Source organism: Misgurnus anguillicaudatus, chromosome 25, assembly GCF_027580225.2.
Source record: "Misgurnus anguillicaudatus chromosome 25, ASM2758022v2, whole genome shotgun sequence".
NCBI classification, from domain to species: Eukaryota; Metazoa; Chordata; class Actinopteri; order Cypriniformes; family Cobitidae; genus Misgurnus; species Misgurnus anguillicaudatus.
Window position 1 is genome coordinate 11,380,943 of NC_073361.2, and position 25,693 is coordinate 11,406,635.

A 25,693-nucleotide genomic window follows, 5' to 3' on the forward strand; every position below is an offset into this window, starting at 1 on the left:
TCTTATTCTCTTTCCTGTAGGACACGGCCGTTGTGAGTGCAGGGTTTGTGTCTGTGATGCTAACTACACTGGAAGCGCGTGTGACTGCTCTCTGGACACCTCTACCTGCCTCGCCTCCAACAAGCAGATCTGTAATGGCAGAGGGATTTGTGAGTGTGGGACCTGCAGGTGCACAGACCCCAAGTTTCAGGGTCCCACCTGTGAGATTTGCCCCACCTGCCCTGGAGTCTGCACTGAACACAAGTATGTGACAAAAAAGAGCATAAAAAGTAAAAAAAAAGTCAGTTTCATGCTGGCTGAATGAGTTAATGTCAGATTTCCTGTTACAGGGAGTGTGTGCAGTGTCGGGCGTTTGGCACCGGAGAGAAGAAAGACACTTGTGAGAGAGACTGTAGTTACTTTAATCTCATCAAGGTGAAGGACAGAGACAAACTCCCTCAACCCGTCCAGGCCTTCCCCCTCATGCACTGCAAAGAGAGAGACGCTAATGACTGCTGGTTTTACTACACATACGCTGTCAATAATACTGAGAAGGAGGTCCATGTTGTGGAAGAATTAGGTGAGGACCAAATGTGTGTTTTTATATTCATTAGGCTCTAATTAAAAGACAACAATGACATAGTTACTTTACAGAAGTCTTTCAAACAGCTCTGAAACCAGATTTTAATGTGTTGATGACTGTTTTGTTTGGCAGAGTGTCCGCCGGGTCCTGACATCATCCCCATTGTGGCGGGTGTGGTCGCGGGCATCGTTCTGATTGGTCTAGCCCTGCTACTGATCTGGAAGCTGCTCATGATCATTCATGACAGACGCGAGTTCGCAAAGTTTGAGAAAGAGAAGATGAACGCCAAGTGGGACACGGTATGAAAAGCTTCTGACTGTTTTATCAAATAGTATTTTTTGAGAATCAGCTAAATTTTTTTGTTGTCTCATGGATAAAGTTTAAACTTTGCAAATATAATGTCAACGTTTAGGAGGTCACTGAATGTTTTTGAGCTGGATGGATTTTAAGACAGCTGAGAGGAAAGGCTTTTGGGCTTTCAAGGCCTCATTTTTCTGGGTGTGGCCTGGGCTGTTGTGGTCATTGTGGATGGTTCAGTGCTGCCCTCTGCTGTTTGAAACTTAACATTTACTGATGTGCACATTGGCATCCATCTGTAATGGCAAGCAGAATTCAAAATAACACAAAAACATTATGCTGTTCAAAAAAGATGAAAAAAGGGGAAGGCAAAAGTTAAGATGATAATGACATACTTAGTTTAAGTAAGAACGATATTTATAAATTGAATAAGTGTAATAATTTCTTTAATAATGTTTAATTTTTATAAAGTGAATATGTGTAAATAATTATTTTAATAATGTTTAAACATAATTTATTTGCAAATGTAAAAGCAAATACAGCTTTTCTTTTTAATTTACAAAATATAAATTAAACTTTTTGTGGATTTAATAATATTTGATGCTGGGGCTAGGATCTCTTCACATTGTTTTATTTATTTATACTCATTATATTGTTGTTTCTTAAAGGCTTTTCACACTGGGCACAATCAAGCGATGTGAATGTGAGACCGTTAACGTGCTAAATTTAAAACAATAGATCTCTATAAAGTCTTTTACACTGCGTACAATTATTTGTGCCGGGTGAAAGTGAGGATTTTTTTTTCGACCAGTGTGCCGATTTTCCCCCCGTCGGCCTGCAATGAAACAAGATGGTTGTTACACATTGCTTAAAGTCATAGATATATACACTAGATGTCGCCTTGGGGCTCTGAGCATGCGTCAAAACTGCCGCCATCTTAGAACAGGGGTCTTGTCATAGGAAGTAGCTAGGTAACACTGCTATCTCCGCCTGTACTTCGAATTAATGGACGATGCCGGACTTTTGTTCTGCGTATGGATGTTAGGGCTACTAGCACTATGCATTACAGTTAGAAAAAGTAAATTTTCATAAAATCAAAACTTTTATTTTTTCCTGGACTAAATGCTAAATACATGTCTGACTGTTCAAACAAACCAAAAGAAAACCAAGAAAATCGCGTTCATGACAATTTATGGTGATTTTATTTCTGTTACACCATTGCTTACAATGACGCTGATGCGGGATTCCCCTGTTTCAAGATGGCGGCTCTATTTGACGCATTCGGTCCAATGAACTGCCGTAGCCAAGGCGACATCTAGTGTATATATCTATGGCTTAAATAAATGTCCTAAACTGATTGAACCTCACAGTTTGAGCAAAGAGAATGTGTGCGGAGAAACATTTTGGGTGAATTAACCCTTTAAGGGGATAGTACACAAAAAATTACTTTTTTCTCACCCTCCATTTTTAGGTAAACTGTCTCTATAAGTATGACTTGAATGTTATATGTTCAGTGTCTCGCATGCTGATAGTTTCTCTTTTTCCCTCCATGCTTTGTATACTTTGAATCTTTTCTCCTACATACAGTACTGTATCATTACTATTGTCCTTTTGTCCTTTATTTGTTTTCTATCATTTCATCTCCTGTATTCCTTTACTTTATATGTTCTTGATTTTTTATCTGCCCCATTTTCACCTTCAGACAGACAATCCAATTTACAAGAGCCCTATTAATAAATTCCAGAATCCAAACTATGGACGTAAAGCTGTTGCTCTCTAAGTTTGTATTTCTCTTTCCTTTCTGCATGCGCTTTCTTCAGTGTGTGCGTTTGTGTGTGTGTGAATATGTATTTGTACCCATGACTCTTATTTCCTATCAATTCCAACCATTTTCAGATTTTTTTACTTTTCAATTTTTCTATTTGACATCCCTGACATCTTGCAATTTTATGAAGTATTTAAACAATCACTAATAAATCCCAGCATGAGCATTTGACAGTACTGCACAATACTTTACTCAGTGTTTGAAATAATCGTTTTGTTCCCTCCAATATATAACAGGATGTCACAGATATACCTGCATGTGGTGATGTTTTGAAGTTTATGTAAGGACTGTTTTTTAATGAGTAGAGAGGCATTTAGATTTTGGATTTAGAGATTTAAGTGCATTGTTTTGCTTTGCGTGCATTAAGTGCATTTGTTGCTTATTGTTAAAAAGCTAATTTTTGTTTATTTCACAGGGAGAAAATCCTATTTATAAGAGCGCTGTAACAACTGTCATCAACCCCAAATATGAAGGCAAATAATGGACATCAATGTTACAACTCAAGAGTGTTTTGGAAGGAACGGGCCATGTGGATATCCTATATTTTCCTTTCATTTGTTTCACATTTTATTTGTATTATTTTTGAAACTATATTGTAGTGTTAGATAGCAGTATTTTATCAAAGACTGGCTGCCCCCCCTCCCTGTACAGTTTGTATAGACTTTATATTTACATCTATTTCTTTATGTAAACATTATCTCCTTTCACACAGAAGCATTTTGCTTTAAATATGGTGCAAAAGGATCCATAAATCCCTCTAAAAAAACAGGATCATATTTACTTTTTCATGATGCTGATAGTGTGTATGTTGTCATAGGACCGCTTGACGAATGTGTATTTGATTTCAGATTGTCAAGTGAAGTGAAACCATCTTCTCTCTGATCATCATTGTAAACTGGGAAGGTTTGATTTGTTATGCTAATAATCTATGCATATTTGTTCACTGTTATAGATTTTATTTTATGCCAAAAAACATGTTTAAGGCAATGCAAAACACTTAACTGTTAAAATGACACGTGTCCTGTGATCATAATTTTATGCTGAAAATGTTGTCTGTGCATTTTATATGTCATGAAAGGATTATGTGGTGAAGTTTTATTATGTGGCTCTTAATGAGTATCAGTGTATTCAGGTGATATCCTGATGTTAATCGGTATAGGAAGACAAATGCCATAAAACTGCTCAATAAAAATGGGCACAATTGTTATTCTCCACAAATGAAGGATTTTAATGTTATGTAAAAGCTTAAACAAGTTTTAAATGAGCATACTTGATCATCTTTGTAATTTGAATGTGAAGACATGTTAAAGTTGTAATAATTCACAAATATGAAGTCAGATATAATTAGCAGTACGTGTTGCTTAAAAACAAAATGAAGAAAATGAAAATGAAGAATTCGAGAGTTGTTTTGTGTGCAGAGGTTCATTTCTAATGCTCAGCGGTACAAATAAACATGTTTTACATCTTTTATTGGAATGTATCCAAAAAGTTTGGTCATTTTAAATGTATAATAATACTTGGGGAATTTTATTTTAAAGAAAGACAAAAAGAGAAATGCTGTAAAACACCCCTGTGCTATAGCTTGATGTATTGGTTTGGTTTAAAGTGCCTTTTTCTGGTATTCTCAATATTTATTTATTAAAAGAAATAAAGAAAAAAGATTGTTGTAATGTATTTCTTTCTAAGTTATTTATATCTATGTAAAACATTGACAAATAAACAGTTGCTAATTATTAACACCATCATTGATTTATTAAAACATCCTGCTTTATGAGCATTAACAAACTTTACCAGATTAACAACACTTTTCTGTAGTCTATTTGTTTATATATTTTTTATAATATTTCCATCTTTAAAACACTGCTTTAGTTTACATTAGAACGCACATGTAATACATTTAATACAAACACTTCATATGGTTTGGCCAAAAAATGGAAGTGAAAGTCACACCTGACATAAGTTTTATAAACGTCTCTTAACACAAAACCAGGAAACTACTTTTCAAGTGAATGTCTCTCTCTGTCTGTATGTATGTTAGTGAAATATGGCAGAAGCTCATGTTTTTCAGGACAAGTTCAGCTGTTCAGTGTGTTTGGATCTCCTGAAGGATCCAGTGACCATTCCCTGTGGACACAGTTACTGTATGAGCTGTATTACAAACTACTGGGATCAGAATGATCAGATGAGAATCTACAGCTGCCCTCAATGCAGACAAACCTTCACACCAAGACCTGTTTTATTTAAAAATGTGATGTTTGCTGAAATGGTGGATGAACTGAAGAAGACAAAACTTCAGACTGCTGTTCCTGCTGACTCTTATGCTGAAGCTGGAGATGTGGAGTGTGACGCCTGTACTGAGAGAAAATACAAAGCTGTCAAGTCCTGTCTGGAGTGTCTGAAGTCTTACTGTCAAAATCATCTTAAACAACATGCACATCTCTTCAATGACAGGAGGCATCATTTGATGAATCCCACCAGACAACTTCATGAGATGATCTGCTCAAAACATCATAAACAACTAGAAATCTACTGTCGCACCGACCAACACTGCATTTGTTATCTGTGTACGATGGACGAACATAAAAACCATGATACTGCAGAAAGAACTGAGAAACAGGTATGAACTGAATTCAGACACTGCACTAATGCTAACAGTAATGATTAATAATATGCTAAACTATGAATGTCATTATAGTAACATTACATACATATACGCATGCAGTTTAATGTAATATGTTTGAGGTTTTATAGTTATTTGTTATCTCACAGAGAGTTTTGGGAGAGCGACAGATAAAACTACATCAGATAATTGAGGAGAGAGAGAAGGAGCTTCAGGAGCTGAGAGAGGCTGTGGACTCTCATGCGGTGAGTTTTGATCAGAAAAACATCTGCTGACAGCTTGAAGATCAGTTTGAGATTCATGACTCTCCTCCAGTGATGGAGATCTTTACTGATGTACCTGTAATGGATCTGATTGTAATGTTTGTCCTAACAGCGCTCTGCACAGACAACAGTGGGGGACAGTGAGAGGATCTTTACTGAACTGATCCGATCCATTGAGAGAAGACGATCTGAGGTGACACAACTGATCAGAGATCAGGAAAAGACTGCAGTGAGTCGAGCTGAAGGAGTCATGAAGCGTCTGGAGCAGGAGATTGATGATCTGAGGAGGAGAGACGCTGAACTGGAGCAGTTTTCACATACAGACAATCACATCCATTTCCTACAGGTAACACAACTCTGAAATACAACACAGTGAGCATTAGCAGGATCTCTGGAAGACTTCACTTTAAAAATATAAACAAGGTTAACATAAATATTCCTCTGTGTATTCAGACTGCTTAATGTGGTTAATGTTGTCTTTGCATTTGTAATCTTTTCTTCTTCAGGGTTTTCAGTCTCTGTCTGCATCTCTTGAGTCTTCAGTCTCACTCAGATTTACTCTCAGCTCTCTTCTCTCTTTTGATGATGTGAGAAAATCTCTCTCTCAACTGAAAGACAAACTGGAGGATTTCTGTAGTGAGGAGATAGAGAAGATATCTGATGAAGGTAAATTAGCAGATATTAATTTACTCTCAAACAAAATCACACAAGCAAGAGAAAGACTAACAAGCTGTTAGTCTCTACAGTATATCATTGTTTTATTGTGTTCGTCTGTTATTAGTTCATTATATTTATACTTGTGACATGGGATTTATATTATTTATGCCTATTTATGTTTCAGTTACATATATCTCAGTTATTTCTGCTGAACTGAAGAGCAGGGAGGATTTCCTACAATGTAAGAGACTTTGAAAACTTTTATGATTCATGACTTTGATTTATTTATATCTTTTAGTAAATGGATAAAACTTGTTGACTATTATTAATGTTTACAAAAAAAAGTTCAGGTCACACTTGTCAGTAACTCAGTTATTGTTAAAGACGTGAATGAACTAAGTAAAATCAAAGGTAAGCTTCATACTGACTAACAGTTGATCAAAAAGTCAACATTTCTCAAACTTATTACTGCTACCATGCAAAAGACAACTTACTAACTTTTTCTGAATTAACGCTAAATGAAGTTTATTTAACTAAGTTCGGGAGGAGCATGGTCATGTGATCCAACCAATCAGTGCAAAGAGGTGCCTATAAATGGCAGTCCCTCACCTCTGTCCCGTGACAGATTTTTTGCAGCATTTGGCCCCGCCCATGTGTCGTCACATCCGGTTTCGAGCGTTGTTGTTCGACGACATGCTTCTCGGCCCGCCACTACTTATCCAGCAAGGATTAATTTCTTTCTACCTGAAAATTTGGGGATATTAACCGACACTTTCCACTTCACACCAGGACGCCGAATCCTACTCTCGCCCCTGCCAGCGAGACGTCCGCCATTTTTTCGCCTCGGTTCCTATCCGGCCCAATCGAGCCGAATCATTAAACAGGGACTGATAAAAGCCTCGAAACGATCACTATTGAACTATATCTTTCGCGCAGGTTTAACGCTATGACTAAATGTCTCCTTTCAGACTACTAACCATTTCCCATTGAGCCTCTCGTACTCATCTAGCAAGCAAGGCAACCGGGCCCAAATTTCGCGCCCTCCACCTTCCACCCTACTCCGCCGAGTACCGGGTTTTTTTTCTAATGCCTCTCACCACCGGTGGCAGGCGCTCGGCAGGTCCGGGCCGCGTCCTAGAGCGACGGTTTCAATCAGTTCCCTCGCCCGCATACAGTGGCTCCCGCTTCCATTTCACCAAATATTTGTTATATCCGCCAGCGTCGCAATCCGTTTTCCTCATCTGTATTTTTGTCCATAGGATGTTATCTTCAGGTGCTTCCTAGCGTGAGGCTGCCTCCGCTAGCGGCTCAAGCCCTGACCCTATCATCTCTCATTCCTCTGTTTTTAGTTCAACCTGTTCTAAATATCACCAAATATAATGGGAGATTGCCTCCGCAGACCACCGATCCTTATTCATTCAGTACCTCCCCATGCAATCGTTTTGAAACGCACGGATTATTAACACAGGGACCCAAAAAAGTCATTGGTTTTTAATCGATATAATATATGCTTCCCCTTTTTATCGATATTTTCCTCCGCAACTCGGACTTCTCGATCTCAATGTAGACCGTGTTGATTTTTCTTTCCACGTTACTCTTAAAGTATTGTACTTACATCCTTCGTTTTGTATTGATTTAGCTACTGTACAGAAATAATTTGCTCTGCTTTTTCCTCTAGTTGCAAACCTAATAAGCAACCGCTCACGCTTTCATCACAACGGCAGACTTTTGCGCTATCACCACCGGCCCGAATCATACTTTTAAATCAAATCTGTCAGTCAGTTCTGTAGTTTTTTCGAGTCGTGCGACCTCGCATTTGCCATTATGTAAGTTATCTAGAGGCAGCGTCTCCAGCTGCTGGTGATACGCTACCATACGGACCTAACTCGCTTATTACACACTATTTTAGAATATATTGCGTTTTCTCGTCACAGACCCCCAATACGAACTTACTTTAATGGGTTTCCCGCTATTAAGACGATCATTTACTGCCGACACCGTGCCTCTATCGTGCCCAGCGTTAAAGTGTCGGCTCGTATGTCCTTCTACAGGACGGTGTTTTGTTCCCTAAGAAGTGCACTAACTAGCTCCATCCTTGCCGCCGACGTTAAAAGCTGTTCCTTGTTCGCGTCATACCCTGATGGATATACAGCTTACCAGGGTTTTTCAGCACCCGCAGCAGCGCGCTCCGCATGTTTCCTTCACGTTAGGGGGTTATTTATTTCAAAATCTATCTCTATATTTGTCACCTGCCAGTCGATTCGTTCTTTTGTAGTCGATGGTGGAGCTATGACGCTGATTTTACCTTTTAAATGATGTCTGACATTAATCATTGCTTAATTCTGTCCCAGGATCCCTGCATACTCGAAATATATTATTCCAATCTGCCTCTGCAGATCCCGAGCTGTTTAAATCACATGCCGCACAAGGTAATCTCTTAATCTTCCTTTAAGCGTTTTTTCCTATTTTTAACAAGCCCGTAAAATAAAAACCTGCAAGTATAGACCATGGGAAAGTTGACGTTAGTCTAATACCCTGATTCGCAGCATTCATTTAACGCCCGCTGGCGTAATATAGGCTACCGCATTCAATTCCGCATCACGGTTTATTTAACTTGTGGGGAAATCAGTCGCAAAAAAAGTTGGGTTTCCGGTTTAATTTAATGTAACTATGCAATTCCCATATTCGCTGAAAAATCTCAATCTAACCACCCGATGCTTTTCCAGCAGATCTCCCTCACAGTTCAAAAAGTTTTAAAGATCCTGGCATTTTGGCATCGCTGCGTGCAAATCATGGGACCCATCCACCTCCTTCGGGTTTCTGGGTTTTAAGCTATATTTCGGTCATATAGCGTTGTCGTATTTAATCTCTTTAGCCAGTTTTGTTTTAAATGTAAACTCGTCTCACCTAAAATTTTGTTCTGTCCTACATGCTGCTCTGGTAGCATTCTAAATAAAATTGAAAACGCTCAAATTTTCTAAATTTGTCAACGAAACACCGCGCCCCCTCGCTATGCTTTTACGATGGTCTTCGGAATCAAATTTAACTGCCACGCATGTGCCAGGGAGCAAAATCGTATTAATTTTTTTTTTCCATCACCGGTAGTTAGCCTGCCGGCATCAGAACTGGATGCAAGTCCATCCCTAGTAAGTCATCATACAAAACCGTTTTTACAAAGTCACCAGGTAAAATCTTGATACCTCGATTTATATTCAGAGACATTTACCCTATCCTCCAAAGGTATTATTCAACGGTAAATCATTTAACCATGAACTCTTTTTCTCTACACTGTAAAAATCAAATTGTTGGCCCAATTAATTATTTTTTAGTAACTAAGAAAATTGGTTTAACTTATTATATATATATATTTTGCCCGTCCAACATTTCATTAATTGGATTTTTACAGTGTAAGGAAACCACACCTGGAACTAATTAATTTGCTCGTTTCCAACACCTGAGCATTCCCGCTGTTACCAATCACATTCGCATGTTCACATGCCAATTCAATCGTGTTTTTTCTAATTGCTCAGCGCTTGCATATCAGCTCTTATTTCACGTAAATTTCTATCAGCATTTGCTGCTTGTCTAAACCTCATTATATTGTCATTAAATAACAATAGTTTTCTTTTTAAGCTCTGCTATTTGCATTACTGCACATTTCCCCCAATCAGAAACTATGCAAAGTTTCTTTCTTCTGTTTATTCGTCTTGCCCCTTCAAAGTGCTGGGTGAGCCCCATTCGACCGCAGGTGGGACCTACCCGTCTGGTGCTGTGAGCATTCCAGCTAAAGCTCCCGCAGACGCTGCGAGGGTCCTCCCTGTCAAACACTTAAATTCGATGCCCAGTTTTGCTCCAAAAAATTCACGCCTTTTAATATATGCACTCTTGTTTCAACTGCATATGGGGTCTACCTCTCCGATGCCATGGGCATTTCAGCTCCGTTTCCGGATTTTTCTTTGTTGGGCATCTCATTTATTCAACAGTTAAGTCATTCAGGCTAATTAAGTGGCATTAATTTTTATAATCTAATCTTCGGCAAACCTTCATCAGCTATAAACAACTCTAAAACTCTCACCCGTCATCAAAACTATATTTAGAAATAAGCCCATTCGCCCAAACTCCATGCCGCCCATTACAATTGACTTAATGTCTAGGTGCCTTTCCGCCTTTCGGCTCGGTCACCACTCCCTCTACCACTCCATCCATACTGCCCGCACGCTGGACGCAGTGTTCATTTTGTGTTTTTTGCTTTTTTCACTGTTCAGGATTTGCAGTCATCTAAAATTTCAGTCCAGTCATCTACCCTACAACTTCTGATTAAAAAGTTCTAAAACCTTGATACAATCTCGTTTTTCTTCAAACAAAGTAAGACTTTCAAATTTAAGAAGGGGCACTTTCTATTTTCAGTTTACCGAACCCCATCCCATTATAGAATTCGCTACTAAATTACCTGCAGTACAGACGATCCTGGTCGAAACTTGTTTTGATCCTTTGTTCATCGACAACCGAATTTAATTGGCTACAAGATTTTGGTAAGATTTGTTTTAATCCAGTCTGATATCCAAGCAATTAAATTTTCATTCAGATAATTCATTCAGCATCAGTGCCCCAACCACTCCCGCTCCAAACGGCCTCTCTAATCAACAAACTTAGGCCCTCAGTTGCCGGATGTCAGAATCATTCAAATTCTACATTAGATTCAACCACTTGCATATCAGAAAATCTCGTGTACGCCTAGTTTGTTTTATTTGCTTCACCTGCACATTCATTAAAATGAATAAATAATTATATGTATATTTATCTGCGTGCGTTTATACTTGTGAGAATACACTGTATGTATACAGTATTCGTATATATTTTTTCCCAGCATTTTTCACACACAGTTGCACTCTACCGTGCACGTCGTTGTATGGGCTCCCCGTTTGTAGGCAGTGCGGGATTTTCTTTCACCAATTTAAGTTTCGCCCCTTCAAATCGCTGGTCGAGCCCCATCACTCATCACTCATAATTTTCTTACCTTTATATTTTCATGTTGAATTTGCAACAGGACCTACCCATCCAATGCTGTGAGCATCTCCGCAAAAGCTCCCTCTGGATGCTGCGAGGGTCCTCCTGGTCGGACACCACATTTTTTGCCTTTTTAACCCTATTCTAGAGCCTTCCTGTTTGACTGCAGGCGGGACCTACCCGTTCGATGCTGTGAGTATCTCCGTTAAAGCTCCCTTCGGACGCTGCGAGGGTTCTCCCGGTCGAACACCAAAATTTTTGCTTTTTAAACCTTATATCAAGCATTTCCTTTTTAATACAGGCGGGACCTACCCATCCGATGCAGCGAGCATCTTCGCTCAAGCTCCCTTCGGATGCAGCGAGTGTCCTCCCGGTTGGACGCTTAATTTTGCTTATTTAAAAAAATGTATCGTAAAGCATCCCCGTGTGACTGCTGGCAGGAACTTCCCGTCTGATGCCGTGAGCACCTCAGCCAAAGCCCCCGTCAGATGCTGCGAGGGTCTTCCCGGTCAAACGCCTAATTTGAATTTTGCTTGTCTTGCTTATTAAATTTCTCACCGTCCTCACCAGCATTTCCCCTCTGCATGTGGAGACGTCTCGTTCGATGCTGCTAGCATCTCAACCAAAGCTCTCGTTGGACACTGCAGCGGCCTTCCAGTGAATTGGCCTTAACTCGTTTAATTCCGCATCTTGTTCTAGTTCGCAAATGCGCTCCCCGTTTGACTGCTGGAGGGGCTTTCCCGTCCGACGCTGCGAGCATCTCAGACAATGCCCCCGTCGGATGCTGCGAGAGCCCTCCCAGTCAAACCACTAGTTTTTCCCACCGCTTTCTATAGGTCTTTACGCTTACACTTTTTGGGGATGTTTTTTCTGGCTGCTGTCTGTCATTTATGTGGCATTTTTGGGGAGTACTCTGGGTTCGGGCTAAAATTCCGAGCTCGGAGCCCTCTCCTCGGACAGCACGCCAAATATGCTTTATCTCATTCCCTATCGATTACATGTTAATGCGAACTCGAAATGAAGTTTATTTAACTAAGTTCGGGAGGAGCATGGTCATGTGATCCAACCAATCAGTGCCAAGAGGTGCCTATAAAGGGCAGTCCCTCAGCTCTGTTCCGTGACAGATTTTTTGCAGCATCCCTCCTCCACCCCATCACCTCACTCTCATCTAGATTCATTCATCACAGTTAAAGAGAGGGGAGTACTCTGGGTTCGGGCTAAAATTCCGAGCTCGGAGCCCTCTCCTCGGACAGCACGCCAAATATGCTTTATCTCATTCCCTATCGATTACATGTTAATGCGAACTCGTGAACTGTACAAATGTAATGAAGACCTTTAAGCATAAACAATCTTAAACCTAATAATAACTGTGAAGAAATGAAAATTAAAGAAATAGTAAATACAAATGTGTAGGTTTTGGAAAAATACATTAAATCTGCACTGATGATTTTTTTAAACTGCTGCAGTCATTTGTGTTTATCTTCACCAGATTTCAAGCAGTTCACACTGGATTCAAACACAGTGAATAAATACATTCAACTGTCTGATGGGAACAAAACGGCTGCTCGCACTAACACAGTCCATCAGTATCCTGATCATCCAGACAGATTTGATTACTGGCGTCAGGTGTTGTGTAGAGAGAGTTTGGGTGAACGCTGTTACTGGGAGGTTGAGTGGAGTGGTAAGGTGGATATATCAATGTCATATAAGAGTATAAACTGTAAGGGAGAGGGTTATGAGTGTGTGTTTGGATGTAATGATCAGTCCTGGAGTTTGTACTGTGATGACTCCAGCTGCTCATTCAGTCACAATAACAAAGACACTGATCTCCCTGTAGTGTTGAGCTCCTGTAGAATAGGAGTGTATGTGGATCACAGTAAAGGATCTTTGTCCTTCTACAGCGTCTCTGATACAATGAAACTCATACACAGAGTCAACACCACATTCACTCAAACACTTTATCCTGGATTTTATATTTTTTCAGGTTCAGTGAAGTTATGTAATCCAGTAGTGTAGATGACATGGGGATTTTCTATGTACTGCTGTAAATGTTTACTAAAGAAAAGAAAGACAAACATTTCCCTGCCAATGACGCTTTCCTGACGAGTTTTTATGGTAATCTATAATTCCGCTATTATCCACTAGATCACCCAATTTATGAAAAAAAACCTAATGCATAAATGAATTGTTTTGATAATCCATGTATGATTTTATATTCATTCTGAAGCTGATCTCTAACAAAATCTGAAAATGAAGAAGTGAGTATTAAACACACACAGCCCTGTATCTATAAATGATGTACTTCCTCTAGTACAGTGATTATAACCGAGTAAAGTGAGTGTAGGAACAAATTTCAACCAACCGAAGGTGCTGAGACACCTGGAATTGTACTTTCTTCTTCTTCTTAGCCATGTGAGTCTATGGCAGCTCTATGAACCGTATGTAGGAAAATGATGAAATTTGGCACAGTTGTAGTCGTGGTCATAAATAGTCATTTGGCCAAAAATGGGGTCTCTAGCATTAACTCTATAGCGCCACAACCAGTGCAAAAAATTAATGTTCAAATGGTTATAAATTCAGATCCGTTTGATATATGAAAATTCTTATTAGTACACGTGATTGCTCTCATCACACTTATAGTTTTTAATACTTTACAGTAAGACTGCACCCATTAAAGTCGCGTCCATTTTGAAATGTACAGTATTTAGTTTTTTCGCTACTCCTCCCTCAAATTTGGTTCAATTGTTATGAAATTTGGCACAGGTGATCTTTGGAGTGAGACGCATAGAAATGACTGAACAGAATTTTGAGTTTTATCTTAGTTCAAAAGTAATAAATGCACAAACTTAACTAGGTTGACACAAAAAATTGTTCTGAAGCTGTATCTCGGTCATTCTTTGATCAATCGAAATGAAATTTGGTACACTTCATGTTAACCATAAACTGGGGGACCATGCCAAATTTGGTGACAGCGCTGCCTATGGGTCATGAGATATGAAAAAAGGCTATTTTTGCCCATAACAACTGAATTGTTTGTCAGAAAATTATGATTGTGGTGTCTACGGATTCCTTCGCTCCTGCCGCATCTGTGGATGTGTATTATGCCGGGATTGACTGGACCGCCTGTCTGCCATTTTGAAATTTGTCATAAATTGCTATAACTTTTGAAGTATTGGCTATACGGTGAAAAAATAGGTAGGGAGCTTCGGCATGATGTCCTGAAGGTACCTGGGAAGTCAGAATACGGCGTCACCTAGGGGTTATAAACTATAACAGTTCTTATAGAACTGCTTATAACTTCTAAATACTTTGTCTGATATTTATTTTCTTTGTGAAATTGTATTCATTGGTTTATGCCGATTGCAACAATACCTCATTTGTCATTTTCTAACATTCTGTATATGTGTTATTGTAAGGCATATGGTAAATGATTTTTTGCTACTACTTTTACAAATTTTGTTTATTTTATGCCAGTTTCTGCTCGTATAATGTTTGGAGCAATCCGCACAGTCATGACTGAACGGATTTTTCCGCTGCCTGTCAAATTTTTGACAAATACCTCTGTAAAGCGGACCAAGCCTGTCATGCTTTCCCTTTGTCATATTAAAACGAATCTGACAAAATGTTCCCGTGTTGTTCATTATTGTACAAAATGTTCTTCACGAATTCACTGCCCTTTTAAGCTATTTTTTTGCCCTATACTTTTTATTTCTGTTTATTTTTGCTTTGTTGTGTCATTTCTGCACTTTCAGTGGTTGGCATATGTCAATGTTTTCAGCTCTGAAACCTCTTTTCCACAGCCATTCAAACCAGGATTACTCAGTGGTGCATGTTGTAAGTGCCATGCTTTGGTAACCTGAGGTGGCCCATGGGTTCAAATCCCATGGGCAGTGGTATTTTGTCTTAACTTTTTTCCCACTTAAGTTATGTGATTCTCATACTATATACATTGTATTTCTGTTATTTGTGCTCTGCGTTGTCATTTCTGCACTTTCGTAATTGCTGGATGTCTATGCTTATAGCTCTAAAAGCTCTTTTCTATAGCTTGGCCACACCAACTCAGTGGTTTAGTAGTTTACTCAGTGGTACACGCAGTAAGTGCCATGCTTTGGGAACCTGAGATCATCAGTTTGAATCCCAGCTCTTACTATCACTGATTGAGATTTCCTTTTGTGTTCACTTTAGCATGTTCTTCTCGACCTGCCTGGTTTTCCAAACATGTTATAGCACCACCAGCAGCTAAAAAATGTAATGTTCAAATGGTTATAACTGGTGATCCATGTGATCTATGAAAATTCTACTTAGTACACCTGATTGCTCTCATCATGCTTATTGTTTTTAATGCCATACAGTAAGACTCCATCCATTACAATAGCGGCCATTTTGAAATGTACAGTATTTTGTTTTTTCGCTACTCTTCCTTCAAATTTGGTTCAATTGTTATGAAATTTGGCACAGGTGATCTTTGGAGTGAGCCGCATAGAAATGACCGAACAGAATTTTTATATTCATCTTTATTCAAAAGTAATAAAAGCATGAACTTAATGAGGTTGATGCAAAAATGGTTCTGAAGCTGTATCTCGGTCATTCTTTGATCAATCGAAATGAAATTTGGTACACGTCCTGTCGACCATGAAGTGGGGGACCATGCCAAATTTGGTGACAGCGCCACCTATGGGTCATAAGATATGAAAAGGCTATTTTTGCGCATAACTTTTGAATAGTTTGTCAGAAAATTATGATCGTGGTGTCTACGGATTCCTTGGCTCATGCTGCATCTGTCGATATGTATTATGCCAGGTTTGACCAAACCGCCTGTCCGCCATTTTGAAATTTGCGATAAATTGCTATAACTTTAGAAGTATTGGACATATTGGCGCAAAAATCGGTAGGGAGTTGAGATGGCGGCCGTGCCCGTTCGAGCGGCAGAAGCGGTAGGGTTGGAGTGGGTTAACCCCCCCCCCTCGAACCAGCCTGTCTGCATGATTGGTACTTTGAAGCTGCTCTGGGCTCTCGGTCCTCACCTCCTGTGCCTTTCTTTCCCGACGGCACGAAGAGCTGACTCAAACATTGAATTCTCAGCCGTCTACGGCCGTTCAGCCTTCACCCCTCTCCTCCCTCGCTGGTGGAGCCGCTAAGGGTTACGTCGGCATCTCTTCAGTGAGCGGGGGGTTGCGATCCAACTGTGTCTGACCCCGGTTGTCTCCTGGAAGGACCGGCCGACCCTTCCTTCACAGGCTTGGAGCCGAGCCTGTGGAGAGGTGGTATTCGTTGCATGCCATGGCTCCGTTGCAGGTCCAAGTAAGACTTAGAGATCTGCATGAGGGGGGCCGCGACCCTCAGTCATGTGATGTCCACCACAGTGGTCCAAGAACGCCACCTTTGGCTGTGTCAGGCTGACACGACAGACGCAGACAAGAACAACTTCCTGAATGTTCCTGTCTCACATACCGGCCTCTTCGGCGAGTCCGGGGAGTCGTTCAGCTCCGCGGCGCAGACTGAGGCGATCTCCTAGGTCGTGCCCCAGCGAAAGAGAGCTGCCCCGGTCCACCAACGCCGTCTCCTCAGTATGCCTTTCGCCGACGGCGTCCTGCGGCGTCCTGCGGCAGCCACCTCGGTTCCGCTCCTTGGACCTCATCTCGGCAGTGCAGGGGAACCTGTCGTCAGCAGCCCGCCCCGCCCGCTCAGCCATTTCCCGTGGCAAACGGGAGTTTAAGTGGCCCCGAGATGGGTGACCCGGAGTTGGAGAGAAAAACACTCTTCGGGAGACGGTGAACCGCTCCTTCCCCCGGAAGAGGGTCGGGTGCAAAATACTTGGTTTTACATTGCTGTTCCACCGGCTGTACAGCCGGTACCCACATAACCACACATACGAGTGCATTCCTCTTCCCACTTTAGGTCTCCTGAGGATCAAGAGAGCCGTGAGCGGGCACACACCAGCTCACCCTCCTCCTCTATCGCCAGCGGGTGTTTTTCCGGAGTCTGCGCTCTTCACGCAGGAGACCCGACGACCGTCACCCTTAGCGGACTCAGGTCAGTGTCACACACACACACACACACACACACACACACACACACACACACACGGCTTCAGCCCCCCAGCCCGTCTCTGCCCGGGTTTTACGCACGATCCGCCTCGGTTACGAAATACAATTTACCGGCACACACCGAAATTTTTAGGCATTTGTTTCACTACAGTTAAAGCATCTGATGCACATGTACTGTGTGCAGAAGTTGATGTCCTGCTGGCGAAGGACGTATTCAGCCGGTCCCTCTTACCGAGATGATGATAGGGTTTTCCAGCCTTTAGCTCATAGTACCCAAAATACACATCGGATTACGACCAATCTTGATTTACGCACCCGGCTCTCCAAATAAGATCCTTTAGGATGATAACGGCGAAGCACGTATTTCAAGCACGTATTTCAATGTTCAGATCGGTTTGACCTGCAAGACGTGTACTTCATGTGTCCATCTCCCCTCGCCACAGGCCGTTTCTTCACTCTGCATTCGTGGGGAGGGCATATCAATACAAAGTACCACCATTCGAGCTGTCTCTCTCTCCCCGTGTCTCAACAAAAGTGTTAGAGACGGCATTAAAACCCCCGAGAGAGAGCAGTGTTCGCATTCTGCTTCTATCTATAGCTCATTCTCGGCAGACGCTGCGCGAACACAGAGACTTAACACTTCGGGATCTCGCTCATTTGAGTCTTCAGGTCAACTGGGAAAAGAGCAAACTTTGCCCCACGCAGAGGATCTCTTTTCTCGTTGTGGAACTGGACTCGGTCAGTTTATCGGCGTGTTTAACAAAAGCACACATCCAGTCAATCCTGACTTGCCTCAATTCATTTCGAGGGAAAAACGCGTTCCCTCTGAAACAATTTCAGAAGCTCCTGGGGCATATGGCAGCTGCCGCGGCTGTGACACTGCTCGGGCTGCTCCATATGAGACCGCTTCAGCGTTGGCTTTACGATCGAGTCCCGAGGAGAGCGTGGCGAACCGGCTTACACCACGTAACCTTTACACCTGCATGTTGTTTCAATTTCACCCCGTGGTCAGACCCAGCATTTCTGACGTCAGATATGCCCCTGAGACAGGTCTCCTGGCATTCTGTATCACATACGATGCCCCCGGCGCGGGGTGAGCAGCCACATACGACGCGCTTACAGTCTCAGGGGTGTGGATAACACCCCAACTGCCGCGAGCGGTGGGCTGTATATCTGGGACTCAACCTGTCGCATCTCGCCCGTCATCTCCTCCTTTGGAGTCAGAAGCATCTGAGGTCCCTTCGTGCCATCCACATCCTGGGCTCGCTTAACACAGCGGCAGACGCGCTTTACGAGCAGCGGGCCCCGGCGAATGCCGACTCCACCCCCAGATGGTTCAGCTGATTTGAAACGCTTCGGCAAAGTGCAGATAAATCTGTTTGCGTCCCCGGACGTCGTAGTGAACGACTGAAAGGGAACGTCTCGGTTACGGATGTAACCCTTGTTCCCTGAAGGAGGGAACAGAGACGTCACGTCCCGTCGCCACAGGTGCTGCTCCCTGCTGTCACGGCCGGTCACACGTTCCCGGCTTTCTCAGCGAAAAGAAGCTAATTTCGCATTCTCCAGCTGCAGCTTATATACGCACCTGGCGGGGCGGCCCCATTATGCAAATACTCAATGCCAAGTTCATTGGCGTTTTAGTAGTATATCAAAGCAGATTGGTCTCTCTAAGCGAGTTCCCAATTTGTCGGTCAAGATGTGATGTCTCCATTCCATTCTTCAGGGAATGAGGGTTACAACCGTATCCAAGACGTTCTGTGTACTCTAGCAGACTGCAAACAGTTCTGGGCCCGGTTCCCCAAAACGTTCTCATCGCTAAGTAGTTCTTAACCTATTCCTTAACCTCTCTCTTAACTCTATGGCACGATTCCCAAAACGTTCGTACGCTAAGTATATCTTCTGTAAGTCACACTTTCGTAAGGTTGGTCTGGACCATTCGTAAGCTCTTTCTTAGCGTTGTTTGAGCGCAAAACGCTATCGCCGCAGTCTTTAGAAATCAGCGCAGCGCAGTACAAGTCAAACTATGGTATGCTGACAATGATTTTATGTTATGGACATTTTAAGACTTATAATAAAATATGTTTGCAATGGATACAGGACTATTTATGCAGTTGACTTTATTTGGTATCAGAATGAATCAAAGACGGCGCCGGTGTTGAAGTTTGTTCCCCATCGAAGTCTGTTCCCTCTATGTTTATAGCGTTTACATTTATAATTTATTTAGAAAGATTAAAGATTTGAATTTGTTATACTAAAAGCAATAATATCATGTATTCTATTATACAATTGATTAAATATTTCTTATTTGACAGTTTTATATCTTTTAACCTGTCTTTTTTCCTTTTTTTTCTCTACTGTTTGTTTTAAAACTATTATGTTTCCATACATAATAAATATATATTATACATATAATATGATTCATACTGTAACACTGTAAAAATAATTTACAATCAAGAACAATCAAGATACATTACATAAATGCACACACACACACACACACACACACACACACACACACACACACACACACACACACACACACACACACACACACACACACACACACACACATCTCAGTAGCCATTAAAACTTTCAATGTATATAAAGAATAAACGTGTAATGTGATAAAAACGCTATAACAACACTAAAGGGAAACATATAGGGGGAACAGACTTCCACACAACACCGGTAACCCCGTAACCGTTTAGTCCATGCCAATTTTTTTAATTCGGCAACACTTAAAACCTTTTGACAATTTGCCTGACGTGGCTAAATAAAAACATTTGTCTCCCAAGACAACCCATTATGGAGCTGCTGGATCTTCTCAGACCATATTCTCTATCTAACTCTCTCTGTTTATTGTAGATAGGTTGTTTTTTATTGAAAACATTAATGGCAAGCAATACCGCATTAAACAGAAGTACTACAGCTGCTTGCCAAGTAATTCTGATTGTTAAGTACCTTACCATTAGTATAAAAGTGTATTATATAATTTTTTTAAGTTGTTAAACCCATGTCAAGAAGCGGCACAAGTGGCACAACGGGATAAGGAGGGTGGATGATTAGCGAGGTTCATCTACCCGTATTACTGACAATTTGATAATTTAATTAATAGTCTATATTTTAGGGATAACTTAAACTATGTTAAAATAAACGTGACTGGAATAATTTGAGTAATGTTCCATTTGTATAGAGCGTGTTGTCTTTCTTAACGCCGTAATGCACCTTCGCGTGAAGTGGAAAATCGATCTCTGAGCGATCGATCGCAAATAATTCAGCACCTTCACTTGGGACAGCGCCATTGTACGTCGAACTTAGAGGCAGCGTGTTAAGAAGCTTCCTAAGAGACACTTTGGGGAACACACATAAACAACTTTGGTAAGATATATCTTTTTGAGTCTTCTTTGCGCACTAAGAGTGAACGTTATCGGGGAACCGGGCCCTGGTTGTTACCAGCAGCAGACAGTAAACACCCAAAAAAGAATGATCTTTTTAGTTCGTCGAATTCAAAGGTTATTCTTATTTTACTAAAGGAAGTGAAAATAAATTTTTCATATAAAAATACTTTGTTTTAATTGGCTAATACAATAAATAACAAGGGATTATTCATGCACACAACCAAAGAAAATGGGCTCATTTGATAGAGTAGGACCCAAGATAAAATATGGTGTAGCATTTGTGGCTATCTGTGCTATCTGAGGCAGTTCACACTCAAGTTTCACATATGTTTACAAAAGACGATTTTTACCTCATAATTCATTCGACGGTTGTTGGAAAAGTGATGATAATAGAACAAAAATAACAATGCTGAGAGTGAGAGCTTTCATTTGATAAAAGACTTATCAATGTTTGTCATACTTGAAAAGTATGATATATGTGAATATAAAATGATATAAAAAGGGGGGGGGGATAGTGTAAATTAAGTGTAAATAATTTTCTTACAGTAAAATATATCTCAAAGTGATGCATATCTGCAGAAAGTAGAGATTCTAAGCATTCAAACAGTATCTCATATGGGTCTATGACAGACCATTAAAAATTAAAGGAATATTTAATATTAAGTCATAATAATGCATTTTGTATCCAGTACAGGGTTCACGGAGTTAAAGAAGTTAACATTTACATAATGTATACAAATCCTCTATGACAAAACAGTGAGTCATGTTTTGTTTTAGGCTTCTTATTTATTTACAGGCAACACTGAGATACAAATTCAACAACTGATTTGTATTTGGTGACCTGGCAACAGATTTTACCAAACTGACTCCATCTCTTCAAATTATATCCACTGTGATCTGCAATATCAAATAAAACATTTGTGATATAAATGCATTTTAAAGTGAAATTTGTCCACATTTTTCAGGGTCTAAACTGAAAAAATGTGGTCTCTTGAAATCCAATATCTTATTTTTCCACGGGAGACAGAAAGATAATTTTTTTTATACCTACACTTAAAAACCTCTTCTCAAATAAGACAAGACGTTTAAAATTTAACCTCGTAACACAACCAACTAGTTAAAGAGCTTTTTGTACAGAGATAATAATACATGTCTATCATGTGATAAATACTATTAAACAGGCGCTGGAAGCTAAAGTTTACCTGTTATAAAAGAAATAAAGTACAATAAAAACACACAAAACTTCAATTTTCAAAATGTTTTTAACAGTAAATAACTATTATTTTAATGTCAGCATTGAAAGAAACATGCATACATCACCTTTAAAAACAGGATGTGTCTCTCATATCAAGTGGTCATACGCACTGCCTTCACTCCCAGCAATTACCTCGAAAACTCTGAAACAACATTAAAAAAACTAAACACATGTTGTAACACATTCTTTTATTAATTAGTTTAATAAACTTAATGCACAATAAAGTCAATAGGATTGTGTCAATGTTTGTAGAAGCTAACAAAAAAGTCCATATTTTGTTTGCTGGAATTATTGCAGGCACTTATTTTGAAAAGACACGTGATGCACATAGGGTCACTCAACACGCAGAACACATATTTTGAAATTTTGAAGTCACCAGCTGCCACTGGTCCAAACACAGCCCAGACACCTAGGATAAAATTTTGTTCATTTCATTTCAGTTCAGTTCAATTTATTTATATAACACGTTTAAAAACAACCATGGTTGACCAAAGTGCTTAACAATGTCATGCACAAATAAGACAAATACAGTAAAAACATAAAAATATAAAAACATCATAAATGTCTCTGCTTAGAACGAAACAAAAGCCAAGGAATACAGGTGTGTCTTAATGACTTAAAAATTTAAACAGTCTCAGCAGTTCTTATGTGTATAGGTAAACTATTCCACAAATTGGGAGCCATCACTGAAATGGCTCGACCACCTTAATTTTTAAACCTGGTTCTTGGTACATCGAGGAGCAACTGATTGGACGACCTCAGTGCTTTAACAGGAGTATGGACATGTAAAAGCTCTGATAAATAAACAGGTGCCAACCCATTTAAAATCTTAAAAACAAACAATAAAATCTTAAAATCAATCCTGCAGCGGACGGGAAGCCAATGTAGTGAAGCTAATACAGGGCTTATGTGCTCATATTTGTTAGTCCCAGTTAAAAGCCGCATGCTGCATTCTGAACTAACTGCAAGCGTTGGAGAGACGACTGATCCAAACCAACATACAAAGAGTTACAGTAGTCTAGTTTTACACTTTCAAACCCCTTGCGCGGCAGATAGGGCTTTACTTTAGCCAACAGTCTCAATTGAAAAAAAAACTGGCTTTTACAACAGAACTAATCTGTTTATCAAACTTAAAAGCACTGTCAAAAATTACACCGAGATTCCTGCTAAAAGGACGAATATACAAACCTAAATCACCAAGTGCATCTACACAGGCACTTAAATCTCCAGGATGAGATTTAAACAAAGAAAGTTCTGATCCAGCCATTTTTTTAAATATCTCATGCAATTTAATAATGACTGAGATGAAGCTTTGTCATTTATTTTAAGAGGTAAGTAAATTTGTATATCATCCGCATAGCAGTGGAAAGTGATATTGTGCTTCATAAAAATATTCCCCAAGGGCAGCATATACAAAGAGAACAACATAGGACCCAGTACTGACCCCTGAGGAACACCACAGAAAGAGAGGCAACAGATGATGTAAGGTGAACAGAAAAACTTCTGTCTGTCAGATATGATTGAAACCATTTAAGGGCTATACCCTTAATACCAACACACTGTTCAAGTCTAGATAAAAGAATAGAGTGGTTGACTGTATCAAAGGCAGCAGTCAAATCCAAAAGGACTAAAACAGCAGATTTACCAGAATCCATAGTTAAAAGAAGATCATTAGAAACTCTTAAAAGAGCAGTTTCTGTACTGTGACGGGACTTAAATCCAGACTGAAAATTTTCATAAATATTAAATTAATCTAAAAATGATTTAAATTGATTAAAAACAACTCTCTCCAAGAAAATGGGAGTTAAGATATAGGTCTAAAATTAGACAAAATTGAAGTATTCAAGTTATTCTTTTTTAGTAGTGGTTGCACAACAGCATGTTTAATTGTTAACACGCACCGGCCCGGCGGCGGGCCCTAGGGGGCGTTTTTACGTGTTTTTGTACTTTGTTTAACATCAAATATTCAATCAACAATCATAAACTTTGCATTATTTGAAAGTTTAAACACTCCAAATTCATGTTCTGAGCTTATTTTTGCAATCAATACACTGGTGTGGAAAAGATTAAATGAAATGCAGACGGAATGCATATAAAAAATTTTGTGGGTACTCACATGGCTTGCCATATGGTTCTGACAATTTCTGACAATTCACAAAAACTTCAACGTACATTGCAAGGTAAGGGTCCACTCTTCAAAAAGCATCCCACGTTTTAATCCAAAACAATGAAAAATAGTGAGAAATCCAGCAATATCCTCCTTTGTTTACATCCGCGCGTCCGCTAAGTATGATCGATCATGTTTATTTTCTATCAAATATCGATTTTTATCAGTGAAAATCCATCTCTTCCTGCTTCGTTAGACTGTTCAGATAAATATCCCGCCCTATTTTTCTGTTTTGTCCAATCAGAAAAGGTTTGACAACTCAAAATCTCATGCGATCAATGATTTGCCTAGATAGATGTCTTTCAGCTTGCCATAGGCTTTTGACTGGATTACACCAAAACAAAGCCAGCCAATGCATAGTGAGCAAAGCTTTGATTGACAGAGGAAGTAACCAATCATGAAACGATTACAAGGATTCCACTTACGTCAGTAAAGTGTACTTCTGCGCAAATCTACAGAAGCGCATGGAGAGAAATGCCCACGCCCCCTCCGTGCGCGTTTGTTTGTTTGGGTAGCATAGCAGCCGGCTAAGCTCTCCGGAGCCGCTGAGAAACCTCTTCAAATGTTAGATATAACATCTCCATTGTGGATCGTGGACTGCAGATGACTTTTTTGTGTTGAAAGTGTTTTGGAGAAGTTGATAAAGAGCATGATCGCGGATCAACAATGCAAGACTGGATGTAAACAAAGCGCGTCGTCGAGGAGAGATGGACCGGATTATGAGCTCAGCTGCGCTCGCTTGGATAAAGTAAGTGGATTCTTTTGTTGATTTACGTTACATTTCTTGTTTCATGTTAGCTGTTTTGATTATAAAGTAACACCGGAGATGACTAATATACGAGTTTTACATGGTTTCGTTTTTGTATGACATGTTATATACAGTGTTTCCTCTAGGATTTTTTTCAGCTGTGGCGGCAGGGGGCGCCCATGATGATTATAAATGTACATTATTTTTTTTAAAGTAGAATATAGGCTACAGTAAACTAACATGTATTTTTTTATCATTTTCATGCTGTCATTTACTTTTCCTCATATTTATAGCATATTGCTTTTCTATGTTTGATCTAAAATGTATTTTCTTAAAAAACGTTACATAGCTACGTATTTCATTGTAGTTTTAATGTAGTGTGCATTGCAAGTTGTGCTCGTGTTTAGCGTTACAGAGCTGTTGCAAACTCACGCACAGTCCTGTTTGTAATCCGCACCGCTGTGATTGACCGAACATCCATCAGCAGCAATTTTATTTCACACCCGGACCATTTGACATAAAGACCCCGAGCCGGTCACACCGCAAATCGCGCAGTTGAATAGAAACCTTTAACGGTCTTCAGACAGATCTTAAACACAAAGCACGGGGCTATTCAAAACCGAGTCGAATTTTGGTCTTGGATGTTAGACCCGCATTTTACTCTTGTCTATTGAGTCCCGACCTGCATCTACAACGCAAATGACGCACGAAAAGCCTATTATTACACCCGTTACATCAAATATTATGCGGTTCACCCGGGGGTACCCCGACCCTGCTGTTTCGTCTGAAAACAGATAAAACAGTCTCACCTTCTGTCTCAAGTTTCTATTACCAACGTTCTTCTCTT

The 25,693-nt window shown here is 40.1% G+C and overlaps 2 protein-coding genes across 4 annotated transcripts in view; both read left to right on the forward strand.

Annotated features, from left to right (window-relative positions):
• The window catches only part of itgb1a (integrin, beta 1a), a 70,763-nt gene that overhangs the window by 29,075 nt on the left and 15,995 nt on the right, over positions 1-25,693 (forward strand). Inside the window, exons 13-17 of one of the 3 annotated variants that reach the window (XM_073864311.1) lie at positions 19-243; positions 330-559; positions 695-861; positions 2,562-2,639; positions 3,100-3,983. In XM_073864311.1, coding sequence (XP_073720412.1) covers positions 19-243; positions 330-559; positions 695-861; positions 2,562-2,639 — 700 coding nt within the window. In that variant the 3' untranslated portion in view covers positions 3,100-3,983. Of the gene's footprint in view, positions 1-18; positions 244-329; positions 560-694; positions 862-2,561; positions 2,640-3,099; positions 3,984-25,693 lie in introns of those variants that run through there. The other 2 variants (XM_073864312.1, XM_073864313.1) reach the window with 2 other exon arrangements.
• Positions 4,418-13,745, forward strand: LOC141362140 (E3 ubiquitin/ISG15 ligase TRIM25-like). The gene is made up of 5 exons (XM_073863961.1): positions 4,418-5,301; positions 5,454-5,549; positions 5,680-5,913; positions 6,074-6,299; positions 12,721-13,745. Exons 1-5 carry the CDS (start codon positions 4,729-4,731, stop codon positions 13,245-13,247), a joined length of 1,656 nt encoding a protein of 551 aa, XP_073720062.1. The 5' UTR covers positions 4,418-4,728; the 3' UTR covers positions 13,248-13,745.